General features: G+C 38.1%; 1 protein-coding gene across 1 annotated transcript; it reads left to right on the forward strand.

Moving 5' to 3' along the window:
* Positions 1 to 894: 894 nt before the first annotated feature.
* LOC307183870 (DNA helicase MCM9-like) lies at positions 895 to 3083 on the forward strand. Its single transcript, XM_079917002.1, has one exon. It carries the CDS (start codon positions 991 to 993, stop codon positions 1723 to 1725), a length of 735 nt encoding a protein of 244 aa, XP_079773128.1. The 5' UTR covers positions 895 to 990; the 3' UTR covers positions 1726 to 3083.
* Positions 3084 to 19888: the final 16805 nt, after the last annotated feature.

The following is a 19888-nucleotide window of genomic DNA, read 5'->3' on the forward strand; positions in this document are numbered from 1 at the left end:
GCCCCTAATCAGGTATATAGTTTGTAAATATTTTTTTCCATTCCATAGGTTAACTTTTCATTTTGTTGATCATTTCTTTTGCTATGTGGAAACTTTTTAGTTCTATGTAGCCCCACTTATTTTTGCTTTTGTTGCATGTGCTTTTGGTGTCATATCCAAAACATCATTGCCATGACCCATGTCAAGGAGCTTTTCTCCTATGTTTTCTTCTAGGAGTTTTATGGTTTCCAGTCTTACCTTTAAGTCGTTCATTCATTTAAGGTTAATTTTTGTGAGTAGTGTAATATAGGGGTCTAGTTTCATTCTTTTACATGTGAGTGTCCCATTTCCCCAGCACAATTTATTGAAGAGACTGTCTCTTCTCTATTGAGTATTCTTGGCTCCCCTGTTAAATATTAGTTGACAGTATATGCATGGGTTTATTTCTGGGCTCTCAATTCTGCTTATGTTTCTATTGTTATTTTTAAGCACTTTACATCTGTTGTGAGTCTTGTGTGTGTGCAACTTAGATATGTAATAAAGACAAAACCCCCAGAGAATAGAAAGGAAACCTTGTTTTAGATATTAAGTGCATGCAAAAACAAAACAAAAAACACTTAGAGGCTTGACAAAATACTGGCAAAAGTAATCCTCTCGGTCCCGCGGCGGCTGGTGGGGCGCGCGCCCGTCCGCTTCTCCACCCGGAAGAGCCACCTGAGCCGCCAAGTTGAGGCAGTGCACGTCCCGGCGCCCCTCGGGAGCGCGGGGCCGGCAGAGCCGCCCGCGTGGAGCCTATCTCGTCCGGGCGCAAGGTGGGCGCGCTGGAGCCTGCGCGCCCCCGCGGCCGACGGCGCCCCGCGCGGCCCCACGCGCGCGCCCCGCCCCGCCCCCACCCGGGCCTCCTCCCGCCTCTTTGGACCCCGCCGATCGGCTTGAACTCTCCGCGCCCCTCGGCCTCGGGAGCACTGAGCCCTCGGTGACTTCTTACACCGTGTATCCGCCAATCCAAGAATGAATAGCGATCAAGTTACACTGGTTGGTCAAGTGTTTGAGTCATATGTTTCGGAATACCATAAGAACGATATTCTTCTCATCTTGAAGGAAAGAGATGAAGATGCTCATTACCCAGTTGTGGTTAATGCCATGACCCTTTTTGAGACCAACATGGAAATCGGGGAATATTTCAACGTGTTCCCTAATGAAGTGCTAACTATTTTTGATAGTGCACTTCAAAGATCAGCCTTGACAATTCTCCAGTCCCTTTCTCAGCTTGAAGGTGTCTCCATGAAGCAGAATCTTCACGCCAGGATATCAGGATTGCCTGTTTGTCCTGAGCTGGTGAGGGAGCACATCCCTAGAACCAAGGATGTGGGACACTTTTTATCTGTCACTGGGACAGTGATTCGAACGAGTCTGGTGAAGATCCTGGAGTTTGAGCGGGATTACATGTGCAACAAATGCAAGCATGTATTTGTGGTCAGGGCCGACTTTGAGCAGTATTATACCTTCTGTCGGCCATCCTCATGCCCCAGCTTGGAGAGCTGTGATTCTGCAAAATTCACTTGCCTCTCAGACTTGTCTTCATCTCCAACTAGGTGTAGAGGTTATCAGGAAATCAAAATTCAGGAACAGGTTCAAAGGCTATCTGTTGGAAGTATCCCACGAACAATGAAGGTTATCCTGGAAGATGACTTAGTAGACAGTTGCAAATCTGGTGAGAATGTTAGCTTATATAGTAGGTCCTAAAGTATTGACTAGGAAAAGCCACTTTTTATTTTCCCAAGATCACTGGCAAGTGAGTGTGGGGAACTTGAGAACAGAGACTGGCATGAGGAGGTAGGTAATAGCAGGAAAGAAGCTGGGCTGGAATTCAGCGATCTAGTCTAGCTGCTTGCTAGATGAAGCACCTGATTTGCACCTGATTTGCCCATGAGAGCTTATCCTTTGTGTTTCCTCCTCTTATTCCAAACAGCTTGAAAACTGTTGCTTTTACTGTTTGCCTGGCAATTTCCACTGGCTGTTTAACATTTAATTTAAATTGAAAGTGGGTCAGAAAATGCAAATGATTGTTGTCAACGATTGCCTTTCAACTAACTTCAACATTTCCTGCTTTAAGTATTTCCCACCCTCACTAAGAACCCCTTAATCTCTATTAAAAAAAAAAAAAAAACTAGCACCAGTGTCCCCTGGGCAGTAACAGGTATGTCTGACCTCTTATTTCATATCCCAGTGCTCCCCTACTGGACAAGTCGAAAATGCTTTATGTCTCTAAATTCCATCATTTCCTTTTCTTAACCCTAAGCTTCTCCAAATGCCTCATTTTTACTGAGCTGCCGTTTCATTAAAATGACGAGGCAAAGGTTCTATGGAAACAGAGTTCAGTATCTAGAGTCAAGAATAATTCCTTGTCAAAATATTCTCCCCTTCCACCAAGAATCACCAACCCATAGTTTGAAATTATGTCAAATATATTAACAGTTCATACTTGTCTAAACAGTATTCTAAGTAAATAACAGCTTCGATCATGGTTTGCCTGCTAAATGGACAAGGCTGTGTCAAAGTACCTTGTTCATATAAGACTCTAGATTTTAACCAGAATCTGTAATGTCTGGATCAGCAAAGCAGTGCTTGTATGAGCTTAGCCAGAACATGAAAATGTCCTTTGATAGAGATTAAGATGTTTTCATGCAGTTCATCTAAACTAAATTCTTTCTGCACTTAAAAAAAAAAAATCTGGGCTTCCCTGGTGGCGCAGTGGTTAAGAGTCCACCTGCCGATGCAGGGGACACGGGTTCGTGCCCCGGTCCGGGAAGATCCCACATGCCATGGAGCGGCTGGGCCTGTGAGCCATGGCTGCTGAGCCTGCGTGTCTGGAGCCTGTGCTCCGCAACGGGAGAGGCCACAACAGTGAGAGGCCCGTGTACCGCAAAAAAGAAAAAAAAAAAAAATCTTAAGCTATTTTTCTTCCACATGTCACTAACAATAGAGAATGGATGGAAGCAGTCTGTCATCAGCTGTCTTTCATTTATCCATTGCTACAAACCTCTGTGAGAATCAGAAGACATAAATGGCATAATCCTTGCCCTTCAGGAATTTACAGTCTAGTTAAGAACCCCCGTCTGACGTTGCAGAGTAATAAAGTTGGAGGTTGTGTACTGATAACTGTTAAGTGCTGCAGGAGATCAAAGATGGGTCTGACCAGGGTGGCTGCAGTGGTAAATATGCTGCAGAAGATAGAGGGGACAAAGAGATTGGATTGTAAAAGTAAGAATTTTAGCTTTCTGAAAATAACATTTTTTCCAGTAACATTTACTATGGAAAAACATGCAAGTTTCAAATTAGTATCTATTGCCTTGGACTATCACGTATACCTCACAATTGTTCTGATGATCATATGAATCTGTCTCTCAAATATCTGAATAAATGAAAACATGTATATATTAAAAAAAAAGTAATCCTCTCAAAGAAAAGGAAGAAACAATATAGAAGAATAATATAGGGAGAAAACTGTGGTTGAAAGGGAAATGGACATTTGTGAGGGAATTGTCATTTGTGAGCATAGTGTTAGGTCACAGAAAGGAAAGTTGGTCTATTTCATAGTTTTTCTAAGATTTTCTTCCATTCAATTTATATATTTTTCTACTATGAAATGTAACCTGCAAAAGCAATCCCTTCCATTCATTCAGTGGCACCATGTAATTCTTTTAAGTGAGTATATTTGGGGGATTGGATTAGATTTGTAAAAAAAATTAAAAGAAATCACCAAAAGGTTATTAATAGACATAGAAGGCTAATTATATGCTAGTGGCCAAATCAGTGATTCTCAAGTTGTAATGTGCATATATATCACTTGGGGATTTCTGTCAAAATTCAGATTTTGACACAGTAGATCTGGGAGGTGAGGCTGTCAATTCTGTGCATCTGATAGGTTCCAAATGTAATGCCTGTGCTACTGTCCATGCATCACACTATGAGTAGCAGGGATTCAAAGTCTTTCCTATAGATGATATTTAAAATTTATAATAATCTAAGTTGTGGAGTTTTTAGGGATAGATACATTTAAATAATAAGTATTTGCACTATAATGCTAAAATTAGAAACATAGGCAATGAGGAAAATTTTCCAAGAACTGTAGATAGTGAACTTACAATTCCAGAGGGCTATGTTCCATTTCGTGACATAAAGATTGTCTACTTCTTGACTAATGTTCTGCTTGTAATGCCAGAAAACAGTGATTTTCTTTATTTTTAGAATTGAAATTGCAAGGTGATCTCAAGTGCTCCTTAGATTTTAATATTTCTTGGCTAATATTCAGTGTCTGCTGCCTTAAAAAAAGAAGGGTGTGTTAAATTATTTTCAGAATCTAATTAAGAGCATATGGTTTGGGTTTATTCATTTCTATTTAATGAACAGGATATTTAACTTAAAAAAGTCCTGTTCTGAGTGTTATTTTTTGTTACAAGGTCTGCTTTGAAGATAAGGATGATGCTTCTTGTCCCATCTTGTTTGGTAGGATATAGGCAATTCTGTTTAATCTAAGCTTTTTATCTTTTGTCCTTGGGTAAGGTAGACAAATTGAGATTCACTTTTAGTTAATTTATTCTGTCACAGATTCTGAATCAGGAGTTTAAAGTCACTGTCTGACAAGAAAAAGTCAACATCTGTTGAGTTGATTTATTATTTATGTATTGATATCAGATTTTATGGCACTTTTCCTGTGAGGAGCTGAAAGTCTTCTACATATAATTTTTACACTTTCAAATACCTTTCACAAGAAACACTTCCAAGCATCCCAGCATGAAAAGTGACAGAAAATGAACCAAATGAAGAAAACAAGAAGAGGACCCAAGGGTAAATAATCAGAGCCTTAAATAGGAGGTGTGTCTAAAACCTAAGTACTCACTTTGTGAGGCCACTGGGGATGCCTGTGTCTCTGCCAAAGCTTTCCCCCTGCACATCTGCCATCAGTGCATCCTTCCTGGCTCCCAGATGCTTCTGTCCTCTGTGGCTACCTCATCTGTACTGTGAGCTTCCAACATTCTGCTGATTAGGGCAACCCAAGTATTGACTGTGGTAATGAGACCTCAGGCCCACAAAATGATCCTTGCTCTACTCCTGCAGATAATAGAATTTCTTGGAAGGTGCATTTATGGTGGGCAGGAAAGTAAAGGTTCTTAAAATATGTTGTATACTATTTCATCAGACTTATTATATGTGGCCATTGTTAATTATTTAATTAAATAACAAAATAATTTTAATTGTTTTAAATAAATGAGGTAAGATTGAATAAACTTATTGAGGGATTTTATGAAGACTAGAGATATCAAAACACACTTTGAATGTTTTATATTTCATTTATGGTTAAAATTGTCCTGAAAAATTAGAAAATAATGTGTTCAAATTAGATGATCACATATATATCTGATTTTATGTAGTGCCTAAATACTTTGTTTTTCAATATTTTTTAATAAGAACAATTTCACTATTGATATCCTTTTTTTAAAAATTCTTTCTTTATTGGGAAATATGTACCTTTGGTTTGATAACTGGGGCAAAGGGAGATAACTTCTCTTTAACTTTTTTTAGAAATTCATAGTCTGAAATATTTTATGTTATAAAAAGGACTAAATATTTCCTCGGAAATAATGTGGAATCTTGCTGAGATAATAAGTATATAATTTTAATGGTAAGATTTGATAATTCTTTATTGTTGACTCATGCTAATTCTGTCTGCCTTCATTTTTGTCATAGAAAATAGAACCACAAAATAAAAGATGGTATTAGGCAAAAAGCAGGAAAATATGGCATGATGTTACATTTTGAAAATGAAAGTTACTAAAGTAATTCAATATTCACTATTTTCTAAAATGTATCTGATGACTTAAGGGTCCTAGAACCCTAACCAACACCCCCAACTATTTAAACTGAAATTCATTGCTGGAATCAATGAGGCAAAGAATAACAAATAACTTGCCTACAAACAGAAGAGTGAGCATTTTCCTATGGAAGATGAAAGATAAAATAAGGGTTGAGCTTTGTTATTTTATTAATAAGAGTGAAAATAAAAATACATCTCCTCTGACTTAAGTTCATGACCACGGAGAGAAGCAGAGGCTAGAGACCACTGGACTTAGTTTTCTATCTTTACCTCTGATGCAAGCTGTGTTCCATAAAGCCACCATATGAATTATTTCTCCCCTATATATTACACCTCTGTTGTATTCTTTGTGCTGAGGAGTATATCAAATCAGTGACTGAAACGAGCAAGTGTTAGAGATACATGTGTTTCTGAAATAGAGTATCTGTCATCTTTCATGGTGTCTTTAAGCTAAACCTGTGGAGAAAGGAACTTAAAATAATACCCATTGTTTTCATTAATCCTTGATGAAACATTTGGATTTCAACACTTTCCTTGCTGAGAAGAACATATTTATCTGAAACAGATGTCTTGATGAAACATTTCCTAAGATGGGTCTGACTTCTCCATTACAAAAAGGCCACTCATACCAGTTTAGTATTTTTCAATATATTTCTTTATTACAATATAGACTCTGGCCTTTTATGTAGCTTGCTGAAATCATCTAGTGTGTTTCAACCTCTCCATATGTTAAAAAGGAATAACAATATCCTCTTCCTGTGTCTTGATACTGTGAACAATAACCTCTTCAGTTGCTTAGACTTCTTTGGAAGAAGCATTGTTATCTATAGTGTCTAAGAAGGTTTCATGTTGGTGAGAGCTTAGAGAAGCTGAAGTGTGAATTAGGCTGTAAGGAACAGATAGGACTTACCTGACCACAGCAGTGTAAAATGCATGGAGAATGGGAAACCAGAGTTCAGCTGGAATGAAGGAAACAAGTAGTAGAATTTGAAACCAAAAACTTGATTACAATAGGTTGGGGCAGGAGGTGGGGCTTAAACCCTGGGTGAGGAGTTGATAGGCACTTGGGAGTATTGACCGTTGGAAAGCACAAGAATGACATGGTGAAGGCAGCGCTTTCACATAATTTTGAGAACTGTGTAGGAAATGTGTCTAGTGCATACCTGAGGCCAACTTGACAAGGACCTGAAACAGAATGGCACCATTTAGAATGAAAAGGCAAGGATACAGATGGAAATATTTCAAAGGAAGCCTCCGTAAGGATTAGATGGAGACTGATAGAGTGTAAGGAATAAAGTTGTTCCTTTAAAATTGTCCCAAGGGTTTTGCCTAAAGCATTAGGAAAATGCTTTTTAATGTTTTAAAGGGGAAATCAAGAGAGATGATGACATTGGTTTTAAAAAAATGTTAATTTAGATTTTAGACATGTTGAATTTAAGAATAGGAAATTTCCAGAAGAGAATAAGAGATTCTTTGAGGAGACGAAGGGACAACATAGATTTGGGAATTAATTTTTATAATATTTAAACCAAAAACCTTGTAAGAGAAATTGACTAGACTTTGGATAAAATAAGTAGTGAGCTTTAATAAATTTAAGTTTTTGAGAAGTAGCATTGCATCAATTAATATTGGTCTGAGTGAATATAATTTGGAGGCATTGGACAAATTACTGCACATTTTTTCCCTAATTATAAAAGTAAGGTTTGTCACTGTAGAACATTTTTTAAAATGATGGAAAATATAAACAAGGAAGAAAAAAAGCAACCTTCAAATCACCACCCACAGCAACAGCTATTAATATTTTAACAAATTTATATCTCATTTTTATATGTAATTTCATAATGATTCTTTATTTCTATGTTAAATTTAGTAGCTTTCTTGGCTTTACAGAAACTTTTGTCATATCATTAGAGATCTTAAACATCATGAATTAATGACTGCCTTTAGTGAATTCCATAATGAGTGATTTAGTGGTCAGCTTGGGAGGCAGACAGCTTTGTTTTAAATTCTGGAATCACTGTGAATTTGTTACATGTTCCCAAAAACATGGGAATAAAATTAGGACTTAATCCACCAACTTACTGGGAAGAGTGTCTATATTCATTCACATTTCTCTACAGTTTTTTTCCTCCCTCCCTCCCTCCCCTTCTTCCTTCCTTCCTTCCTTGCCATTCTTCCTTCTTTCCATTCTTTATGGTAAGAACTACCTTTTCAACTTTAGACTGGGAATAAGGAAACTGGAAAAAAATCCATAATAGACCTGACTTCACAAATGTAACAACTCTTCCTCATTGCCAGCTGTTTTAGGCAAAAAAGTCACTGGATATGTCACACATAGATGCCTCTTCACCCAGTCTAGTTACTGGCTTCGTGCTCTAGCCTTAGATGGACTTCAACAGGTATTGCTTCTTACTTGTCTGGAAATGAGAATCAACAAATTTGGGGTATAGTTGGTTACACTCCAACTTTTAATTTGACTCCTGTCCTGCCCAGCTCAGATCTACTACCTGCTTCTTACTCTTGTTTTTTCCCATAGGCTGCCAAATCTTCCTAAAAATAGCCTATCCCATTTTTCTCCTAAACTAGGCAACCTGAAGCAACTGCTTTCTATGGTAGAGACCTATGTGAAGAGTGCAAAGAGGGAAAAACAAAGAATTCTCAAAAATTCAGATTATCCTACAAGTAGCAAACCAAAATGCCATTACTGCTACATGGCCCATTTCCCAAGTAGTTTCGGCAGTACAAATGGAATAAGCATAATTTTTTTGGCTATTATTATTTTCTATTATCTTAAAAAAAAACTTGGAAGGGTGATTCTTTTTTTTTCTTGGAGGATGGAGTAGGGTGTGTGTGTGGCTTGCAGGAAATTAAAAAGATATTCATTTAAAACAAAATTTGTGACTGTCTATCAAAACGATAGATGGAAAATACAGAATATCATGCTGCCTCAGGTCATTTGAGGGAGGGACAGGAAGAATTTTTTTGGCATTTCTGCCAATAATTTATGGAATTAACTGACCAAGCACCTTTTACATCTGTAATTGTGATGAGCCACTGTGAAAATGTCACAAGGTGAACCACAACCTGCCTTGCTGTTGTCTCCATGCCCATAAAAAAGTTTATTTCTGACAGTTCCAATCCCTTTAAATAGGAACCAGGGTTATACTTCTCCAGAGTTGGTACAGTGAACTAACTTTAAAATGCATTTTGTTTTTAAAGATGCATTCAGTACCTTTTCTCCTATAGGAGTAAAGCTTAAAAAAGGTTGTGCCTCATATATACAGCTTTAGTGTGTATAATAACTCTCAGGTAAATCTCAGAGGTACAAGTATGTACTTTCTGAAATAATATCGCTTAAATGAATCAAGTAAATCTATTACTACCCATGGTGCTTATTTATTGTCTTTGTTTTGTTTTTACATGAAGTAGAGCAAAACTCTGAAGTTTAGGTAATTTTAAAGTAAACTGTGGTGTTTAAAATTTTTATTATAAAATTATACTTGGATTTGAGATTTAATGTTGACTTTTGTCATAAGTGACCACAACAAATGTGCTTAAGTTTCCATGCTTCTGTTTTTCTATTAATATAACAGGTAATGTTGACAGTTTACTTAACCTGCAGAAGTATATCGTTTTATGTCAGATGCCAAAGGGTTTAGTGGACTTTTGTTAAGATGTAAAGAGAGTCAGCATTAACTGGTTACCTACTAAGTAACCACCCTGTGAAAATGATACCTCCTCTTACAGGTGCTGTTCAGGGAAGTTCTAGACTATTAACTTGTCCAGATCACAGAGTTAATCATTTGTATCAACATTAATTTTTCTCTTATTAAATTTTCAAAAACATACAAAACTAGACATACTAGTATAATGGGCTCTGATGTGCCCATCACTCAGTTTAAACAATTATCAACTCTTGGCCAATCTTATTTATCTACACTCCTTCCCACTGTCTCTCACCCCCTGTTTTGTTTCAGAGAAAATACTCATATTACTTAGATCTAAAAGTCAAAAATTATTAATGAAATTACCAACAATACTACCATCACATTTAAAAACTATAATTCCTTAATATTAGTAAATATACAGGGCTCTAATTCTGCTGCCTCATTTTTTTCACTTTGTTTGAATTATGATTGAAATAAGGCCAATGCTCTGAAATTGACTCATGTAATTTTTCTATTTTAACCTAAAGCTCTCTTCCTTCTACTTTTATTTTGTTTTATTTATTTATTTATTTATTTTTGCGGTATGTGGGCCTCTCACTGTTGTGGCCTCTCCAGTTGCGGAGCACAGGCTCTGGACGCACAGCCTCAGCGGCCATGGCTCACGGGCCCAGCTGCTCCGCGGCATGTGGGATCTTCCCAGACTGGGGCATGAACCCGTGTCCCCTGCATCGGCAGGCGGACTCTCAACCACTGCGCCACCAGGGAAGCCCTCTTCCTTCTCCTTTTAAAAATGTTATTTATTTTTGCAATTCAGTTCTTGAAATAACAGGATTGTTTGGTAGAATTTTCCACAGTCTGATTGCATCCCTCTTGTGATAAGATATTATGCTGTCTCTATATGTTCTATAAAGTGGTTGGTCAAGGCTTGAAGGCTTGATCAGGTAGAGGTCTTTATTTTTAAAGATTTCTTCATAGGTTATATTGAATATTTATATGAATAAGGACCCATTGTGTGGTTTCTCTCTTTTCCTAGATATAAATTATTATATCATCAAGGGTTGCAAAATCATGATATTCTATTTCTACTCATCTTTCTTTACTTATTAGCTACAACACCTTTATGAAGAGAAAATTTCCGTTACCAGCTATTTTGTTACTCTGAGGTACAGTTAATATACAAAACCCAGATTAATGCTTGATATTTTTCCTTTATCCAGTTTTTAAAAATACTGAGTTAATTTTATAATATCTACCATATGTGATCAGTGAGGTTCTTTTAAAAAATTATTCTAAATTTATGGATTTTAAAATATTTGAGTTTTTCATTTTAAAAACATAGTAGTACTAGTGGAGTTATAACAATACTAGTTTTAGATAAGTGACAATACTTTCTCTCATTGCTTTTTCACTTAGGAACATATACTGGGGATCACTCCATAGCTATACATACTAGTTATTATTTACTACTTTTAGAGAACTGTATATTTCATTGTATGGATATGAAATACTTTTTTCAAGTTCTATTAATGGTTATTTCCAGTCTTTTGTTATTGTAAACTATAATGGTCTAACTGACAGACACTTGAGTATATCTTTTTAATTTTTTCCATGGTATCCTAGGGTGGTTTTCTAGGAGAGATTGCTATACTGAAGGTTAGAGCATTTATGGATTTGCTAGATATTGGCTAGTTCCCTTCCATAAGGGTTGTACCATTTTGCATCCCCTCCAGCAATGTACGAGTGCCCCTTTGTCCTTAGCCTCATCAAGAAATTCTGCCTAATTTTGGATTTTTGCCAGTTACAGCACTGTCATACTCAAGATAGTCCAAATGGAGAGACAAATCTATATTGTCTTCTCTTACACCTAATTCATACCATTTGTAATATATTCTTCACACTGTGAAAACCAGTGTGTGCTTCTGCATTTATTGCCAGACATGATTGCAGTCTATGCCAAAGTAAACACGTGGTTCTACTGACTTCTTTTCATGTATTTCAAAATTGTACCTGAACATGTGAATTAAATTATTCCAAAGACCATTTTAGGATCTCTCTAATCAGCTCAGTCTATCTCTGTGGTGTGTAACTGATATATTTAAATCATGCCTATTGGGTTCCCATATAGACAGTCTGTTCTGATCAGTATGACAGAATTTTGAATAAATTGCTTTTCTAAGGGTATTTCACTTTTCTGCTAAGCTTACAACACTGCATCAGACAAAGGAAGCTTAGATGAAAGTGTAGATGACTTTATAAATGTGTCCATAACTCTTAAAAAAAAAAGGCAAGACTGAAACAGTGTTGAATTTCTCAGCTCTTTTAGTCACTGAAACAATTTCAGAACATGATATATACTGCTTTCATTTATTGTCCTGAATTTTACTTTTTTGCCTAAAGCTAGTTATTTTTCCTTAAAGTGAATCATTGATTTCTCTCCCTTAAGCTGAGTTTCAGATTCACAGCCACCTGCAGCGATATGCTTGTTTTGACTACAGAATCAGTCAGGGAAGAAGGCTGTTTTGAACTGTACATGCAACAATATCTTCTCTTCTCTTTTTCCAATCAGAGAAATAACACAGACACCCTTCAACAGAAAGCACACAAAAGCAATAGTTCATGCAAATGTTTATGAAATGGGGTGTAGAAACCAAACATAGTGGCAGCCACTTACACCTTTTAGATTTAAGTGCGTTCATTTTTAGTAGAAATAAAAATAAGCCCAGCTTTCCAAAACACTTCACATTCTGCCTGAAATTTCATGAGGTTTTTTTGCAGAGGCAGATGCTTTTATATCACCAAGGAAAATGTGAATGATTTTAATTTCTACCTATTCAGTATGAAACTGAGCGTGACATATCAATTCCATTAAGTTCAGTTCAAGAAATACTTACTGTTGCTACAATACAAGAGGAGCTCTGTGAGGTGTTAGGAGGAATACAGAGATAACCAAGACATAAGTTCAGGACAGTCCCCCTTCCTCCCAAGTGAATTCAATACCTCCTTTTGATCTTTCAGAGTTGTTTTAGATCATATCCTTTTGCAGTTTGGTGAGACTTCTCCTGGGGCTTGTGTTGGAGTCAAGTACCACTTTATTTGTACATCTCTGAAGTGGGGCTATAGTATTTTTAACTATTGGAAACACATTTCTTTTAGATCCTGTGTCCAAGCTATTTTCTGCCTGTACATGTAGTCCCGATAGAGAAATGAAGATGCTGCTGCTAGCAGAACATTAAGAGGGGAACACAGGTTGCGAAATCAATTTCTGGCTCAAATGTTATGTTGAATGTCTTTTGCACATGCCAACACACAAAGTCAGAGCAGTATCATGAGTTAGTGCCAGATGTTGGACTGTGGTTGAAACAAAGACATAAGCCCTCAGGAAGGAAGAGAGTATTTGGATGCCATTTATGACATCTTCTCTAAGGAGAACAAAGAGCACCAAGAATTTTTATAGTTTTCAGGGACTATTGTGAAGGGAATTGTATAATTGAACTATCTTGAAAAACAGAAGGGATGTAATAGGTCAAACTTTTAAAATGTCTTTATTAGGAAACCAGTTTCTCTGCTGCCATAGGCTTTTCCATGTGAAATGAGTTGAGAAAGGCAAAATACAATATAGATGAAATCACTGTTAAAGAAGAAGGAGAAGTAGGAAAAAAAATCTGCTTCTCCTGGCCCCAGGGAATTAGGCGGACAAAAGGGAGCAGAGATAAGAGATATCTGGTTGAGATGTGTGAGTCCTAATAAAATCCTAGAACAGAAGGTACTTCAGGTGTCAGAGCAGGACACTGAAGTGGGAGCCACTTTGACTCCTCTTCCCATTTGGGACTCTTGCAAGGACAACTGGTAGCACGCTGTGGTCTGGGATAGGCCCCAGCAGTCCTATAATGACCTAGCCAGCATTCATGAGTTACCCTGGGTTCTCTTTGGTTATGAGGCACCAGCATCTCCTTGTCGCACATCAGGGGGGATGCTGAAGGTAACAGAGCCCCTGCGTGTATGCTGTGGATCAGAGCCAAGATGTGCCCACAGCACAGGCTGTCTCATAGACCAAGTCTAGGACCCCATGGTGTAAAACAAAGAGAATCGGAGTATGTTTACAACGCCAGCAGGAGTCCCAAGGTGAGGCCCAGTCAGTCAGATGTAAGGTCTCACCGAGGCCCAACCAGGTTGACAGAGAAAAAAATCACGAGCTACTCCAGGCAGACGGTGAGTAGCAGGAGCCATTCTGTTGCCCAAGGATGGGAAATCAGGCAGTGATGCCTCAGAAACCCCAGCCAGCACAAGGCAAGGATGTTTTCTTTCTGCTGATGCTGTGAAGTCAAACTATCTTTAGCAAACCTAGACACCTTCTCAGAGTAGAGTGAATATAGAATGTGGAGTATTATTTAGACAGACAAGAGGCTGAATATTAAGAGACTGTTAGAAACATTTTACTATGTTGGGCAAGTTTATAAATTTTTTAAAAGTGGAAGTATAGTTGATTTACAATGTATTAATTTCTGTACAGCAAAGTGATTCAGTTATACATATATACACATTCTTTTTAAAATATCCTTTTCCATTGTGGTTTATCATAGATTATTGAATATAGTTCTCTGTGCTATACACTAGGACCTTTTTGTTTATCCATTCGATATATAAAAGCTTACATCTGCTATCCTCAACCTCCCACTTCATCCCTCCTCCACCCCCGACTCCCTTAGCAACCACCATTCTGTTCTCTATGTCCACGATTCTGTTTCTGTTTATACATAGGTTCATTTTGTGTCATATTTTAGATTCCACATATAAGTGATATCATATGGTATTTGTCTTTCTCTTTCTGACTTCACTTAGTTCGGTAAACTCTAGTTGCATCCATGTTGCTGCAAATGGCATTATATGGTTCTTTTTCATGGCTGAGTAGTATTCCATTGTATATAGGTACCACATCTTCTTTATCCATTCATCTGTTGATTGACATTTACGTTGTTTCCATGTCTTGGCTGTTGTGAATAGTGCTGCTATGAACATAGTGGTGCATGTGTATTTTTGAATTATAGTTTTGTCTGAATATATGCCCAGGAGTGGAATTGCTGGATCATATGGTAATTCCATTTTTAGTTTTCTGAGGAACCTCCATACTGTTTTCCACAGTGGCTGCACTGACTTACATTCCCCCCACCAACAGTGTAGGAGGGTCCCCTTTTCTCTACACCCTCTCCAGAATTTATTTGTAGACTTTTTAATGATGGCCATTCTGACATGGTGTGAGGTTGTACCTTATTGTAGTTTTGAGTTGCATTTCTCTAATGATTAGCTATGATGAGCATCTTTTTATGCCTATTGGCCATCGGTATTTCTTCTTGGAGAAGTGTCTCTTCTGGTCTTCTGCCCATTTTGGATTGGGTTGTTTGGTTTTTTATTGTTTAGTTGTATGAGCTGTTTGTATATTTTAGAAATCAAGCCCTTGTCGGTTGTATTGTTTGCAAATATTTTCTCCCATCCTGTGGGTTGTCTTTTTGTTTTGCTCGTGGTTTCCTTTGCTGTGCAAAAGCTTTTAAATTTGATTAGGTCCCATTTGTTTATTTTTGTTTTTATTTTATTGCCTTGGGAGACTGACCTAAGAAAACATTGGTCCGATTTATGTCAGAGAACGTTTTGCCTATGATCTCTTCTAGGAGTTTTATGGTGTCATGTATTATGTTTAAATCTTTAAGCCATTTCGAGTTTATTTTTGTACATAGTGAGAGGGTGTGTTGTTGGGCAAATTTAATATTTGTGTTTATCCTACTACTTAGAAAGTAGGATCAGTAATAGATAAAAGAAGATACATATTCTGCATGCATTTAAGTGCAGTGTAAATTAATTTGTAACCCCATTGGAATTATAGTATAGCTCTTTGTCATCAATTCTATATATACTAATGGGATGTAAGTGACTTGGGGGCAGAAAGCTATCTTAGTCTTTGGTATCTGTTATGAAGAGCATAATGCTTAGCATACAGAAAATGCTAAAACAATGTGTGTTGGATTGAGATGAATTTTTTGTCACCAAGAGCATTTGCTCTGGAATCAAGTTTCCCTTGTGCTTGGGCTGAATAGCCATAGGCTAGAATTCTATTATTTTCCCAGGGGTTCTGAATCTTGAAGGATTGGTTCAAAGGCAATCTAAGCAGAGGTATCAGCATAAGCAAAGACATAGAGATAAGAAATGCAAGTATGTTTGCTGAATGGTGGGGTCTCCAATTTGGCTGATTAGGAATTATTGTCAGGGTTAAATTCCATTAATAATGTTAACATTTACAATCTACTAAGCACTTATGCCATTAGCAGGTTACTGTGCTTTGTGATTTCCATCTTTCATTTCAATTAACACTCGTATGGCAATGCTTTATACTGTAGTATTAATGAAGTTCCAATTCGGAGACAGAAATCACACAGTAATTTAAACGGGGAAAGTTAAATATAAAGAGTTACTGACTATAATATGGGATTGGCTAGTAAAGGGGAAAGAAAACTAAAGAATTTTAGAATAGCAAATATAGGAAGAAACCTCTACTCCTAGCTGGGGCTGACACCCAGCATCCAAGAGAGAGACAAACTTGGATGATTTCTTCCCAAGGGACTGAGATCCAAACGTTGTTGGAAAGGGCGCGCCATGGCACAATGGATGGCAAAGTTGGTTGAGGTGTCTCACTGAGAACCCTTCTTCTGGGTAATGCTGAAGCTGTGTAGGGAAGGGCTTCAGAACTCCAGGTAAAGCCAAGGGGAAAGCTGTTCACGGGGAAGTGCGGATGATCGCAATCCCTGCACAGCTGCTCGAGTGAGTGCCCAAGGAAGCTGCTCATGGAGAGATGCGGAGTGCTGCTTGCCAAAAACGTGCTATCAGGCGGCCACGCAAAGCAGGAACTGAGCATCCAAGCCGTGTGTGCTGCAGGAACCTGCGGGGAGCGGCACAGCCGAACCGGGAAGAGAAACCCCGCCCATCTCTAGGGTCCCTCTCGTGCCTCTATTGTTAAAGTTTAACCGTGCCCACCGGCAAAGGAGAAACAATTAGGGTCCAGTAACAGGCAATGAAAAGTAAATTTTGAGCTGAGAGACATTAAACTGGTAACTGGAAGAACCATCTTGTTTGCAATTCATATATTAGGAAATTGAGTGTCAGATTTTTGTGACTTACCTAGTCACACAAGTGATCAAAAAGCTTGAAATTCAAACACTTGTGCTTTTAGTTTTCATGGTATGTTGCTGCTCTAGATTCATCTGGCAACAGTGTTTAGGATAGATTGTAGTGGGACTGAGGCTGGGATAGGAATAACTGGTAAATATTACAATAAGCCAGGTAGAAGAAAATGGGGGCTTCTGAAGTATCTAACTACATGGACATTCGTTGTGTAACCTCTGAATTTTCTTATCTCGATTAAACTGGTAAATACATATAAGCATTCACAGTTCAAGTGTCACATGGTGAAAGCAGTTGACCGGAAAATGCCAGTAGACTGATTTAAAAGATATAATATTTGTATATGTACACAAAGAATACAGCTTACTATTTTTAGATAGTTGTGAAATTCAAAAGATGGGAGAACAATCTCCCTGTTAGAGGAACAAGCTTCTCCTGGCATCCAAAGCCCCAAAGGACTGTCCGGTATAGGTATTACCATCTGATGGGGTGAAGATCCCAACAGGTTTTTCAACACCCATTTGCCTTTACTGGTTTTTAGACCCTTCTTACCTTTCCCAGCTGCTTGGGAGCCTCTGGCTCTGTGTCTGACTGCTTACTAGATATAGTAACTGTGGGCATCCCTGGCACTGTCCTGAGGGCCTAGTGGGCAGGTTCCCAGGAAGAGTTTCTCAGGTGTGTCAAACCCTTGTGAGTCCACGTTTCAGATCTGTCTGAGATATATCGAAGCAACTGTATATTGCCTTTGTTCATAAATTATATTGACTTACAAAGAGAAGTCTTCTAGAATCCCAATTCTCACTGGGAAAAATGTGCAAGGATTTATAGAATCTGTTTTATACTGGATTTACTGCCATACTACATTCTCTTTACTACACTCAGTCTTAGAACTTAACTGCAGCACTGCTCTTTCTGGTTTTTCTTCTACCTTTCCCCTTTGCTTTAGACTAGTGGACAGTATAGCCCAGTGTTTAAGGATATGTTGATGGTCCTGAGCATGTGCCATGCAGACCTGCAGCTACAGGCCTGCAACCACGGCTGCAGATGCTGTGATCTGAAACCCAGATCTGTGCTTGCTTTGATGCACACTTCCCACTGGCTGCTTCTGGTCAATGACTGAACACAGCAGGGAGACAAAGGGAGGCCCAGTCTTAGGAGACAGGGGCTCCTCTGATGGCAACTTTGGCCTGAGGACCCTGACAGTCTTGGCGAACCTTCCTTGGACTGTCCTGTGTCTAAGTCACTTCCATGTAACCCATTTCCTCTCTTCTCTACTTCTGTAGTGAGCGACCTGTATAGTGGTCTGACATCTCTCCCGTCCTTTCCTGACTTTTTCTCCATTCCTCCATAGGCGTTTCCCTATATAAAATCTTTGTACTTTTAATCTTATTTTGGTGTGTGCTTCTGGGAGCTCTTGAACTAACTCAGCCATGGATTCAAATAAGCTGGGTTCGAACCTGGGCTTGGCATTTACTGGCTGCAGGGCCTGTGTCATTTACTTAACCTCTATGTTCTGTAGTTTAGGCATACATAATTCAGGAATAATAATGGTTATCTACTACATGGGGTCATAAGGAATAACAAAATTATAAAAAAAAACACATGCTAGCTATTATCATGCTCTCATGTCCATAACACAGGTTACTATATGGAAATCTAGGTGAGAAAAATCCTATATGAGCTGTTAAAGTTGTTTTTCAACTCATCTTTTTAGGTACCTCTTGAATTCATTCTTAATGCAAAAAAAAAAAAAAAAAAGGAACTATAAGGAGGTTGAGGAATGAAAGTAGAAAATGGGAGCAATATTCTTGCTTTCCATATATTGTCAGCACAGTAATTAACATAGCAAAAATTTCCACATGCACAAAAGACTCATTTTACTGTATTCTTGTTAACATGAATAACAAGAGGCAATAAATTATAGAAATCAGTGGGACATCATTGAAGGCTGGGGATATGCTGCATGTAAATGAGATGTGTGAAGGGCAAGAGGAAATGAGAAGCAGATAACTAACAAAGGGTAACCAATTTCTTGTGCATAATCACATTTCTAAGTGATAGTTACCAGATGTACTTGTAAAAATTTAATTTAAAAAATTATTTTCAAAATGGAATTTTAGTATGGATGCAATATCTTGGAACAAGTATCCTGGAATGCTATCACATGATCCAACTCTATATTATACTTCATACTTTTTTAAAGCATTTTCATGCAAATAATCTTAAATAATTCTCACAACCACATGAGAGGTATAGAACAAGTATTAACAATCCTGTTTTTTATTGGGGTAAATAAATAAATGAGCCTATAATGACCCTTTAGGGGTACTTTGCTCATTCCTTATTTATAGTTTAGTGGGATTCTAGATCTGGTTAGGAATTGGATAAATTCAGTCTCATTCAGAATTTCTAGATCCATTCACATCTCTTCAGTACTGCACCAATTTGATCTTACATGGAACCTCTGAGACTTTCTAAGTTGTATGGAACAGAAACCACCTTGGGCTTTGTCAACAAATCTGGATTCTGTAAGTTGGATGTTTTCTGGGGCATTTTTTAAAAGATACTTGATGCAGTGATAAATATGGTTTCCAAACAATTATTGGGATCTTACTCAACCAGCCTTCCGAAAATCTATAGCTGTTTGATCTGTCACATTGTTCCTACGAGGAGTCTCTCCAAGAACAAGCAATAAGTGAACCATATGAATTTTAGCTCCCCACCCCCAAGTCAACAAAAATGTGTTTGACTACACAGCTGAGGGTTTTGAGAGAGGAAGGCTAGCGCACATATAGCAGATGTGGGCCCTACTGGATCCTGCTGTACATCTGCCTTGAAAATGGGTTGCCATGGGCTCTTATTTACATAAGATAGTCTGTTTCCCTGGTGTTTGTGACTCTAAAGCAGAATTTCTCTAAGGCTTTTGAAATAAACTCATGGTCCTATTTTAATCTTCCTATTCTCTGACTTTTGGTAAAATAAAGACATGAAGTAAGATAAGGAATGGGGATTACCCTGGTGGTGCGGTGGTTAAGAATCCGCCTGCCAACGCAGGAGACACGGGTTCGATCCCTGATCCGGGAAGATCCCACATGCCGTGGAGCAGCTAAGCCCGTGTGCCACAACTACTGAGCCCGTGTGCCACAGCTACTGAAGCCCATGCACCTAGAGCCCGTGCTCCACAAAAAGAGAAACC

This window comes from Stenella coeruleoalba, assembly GCF_951394435.1.
Source record: "Stenella coeruleoalba genome assembly, chromosome: 3".
Classification (NCBI taxonomy): Eukaryota; Metazoa; Chordata; class Mammalia; order Artiodactyla; family Delphinidae; genus Stenella; species Stenella coeruleoalba.

Bases quoted from the DNA above. Each gene is read 5' to 3' on its own strand.
- LOC307183870 (XM_079917002.1), top strand. From the start codon at position 991: ATGAATAGCGATCAAGTTACACTGGTTGGTCAAGTGTTTGAGTCATAT.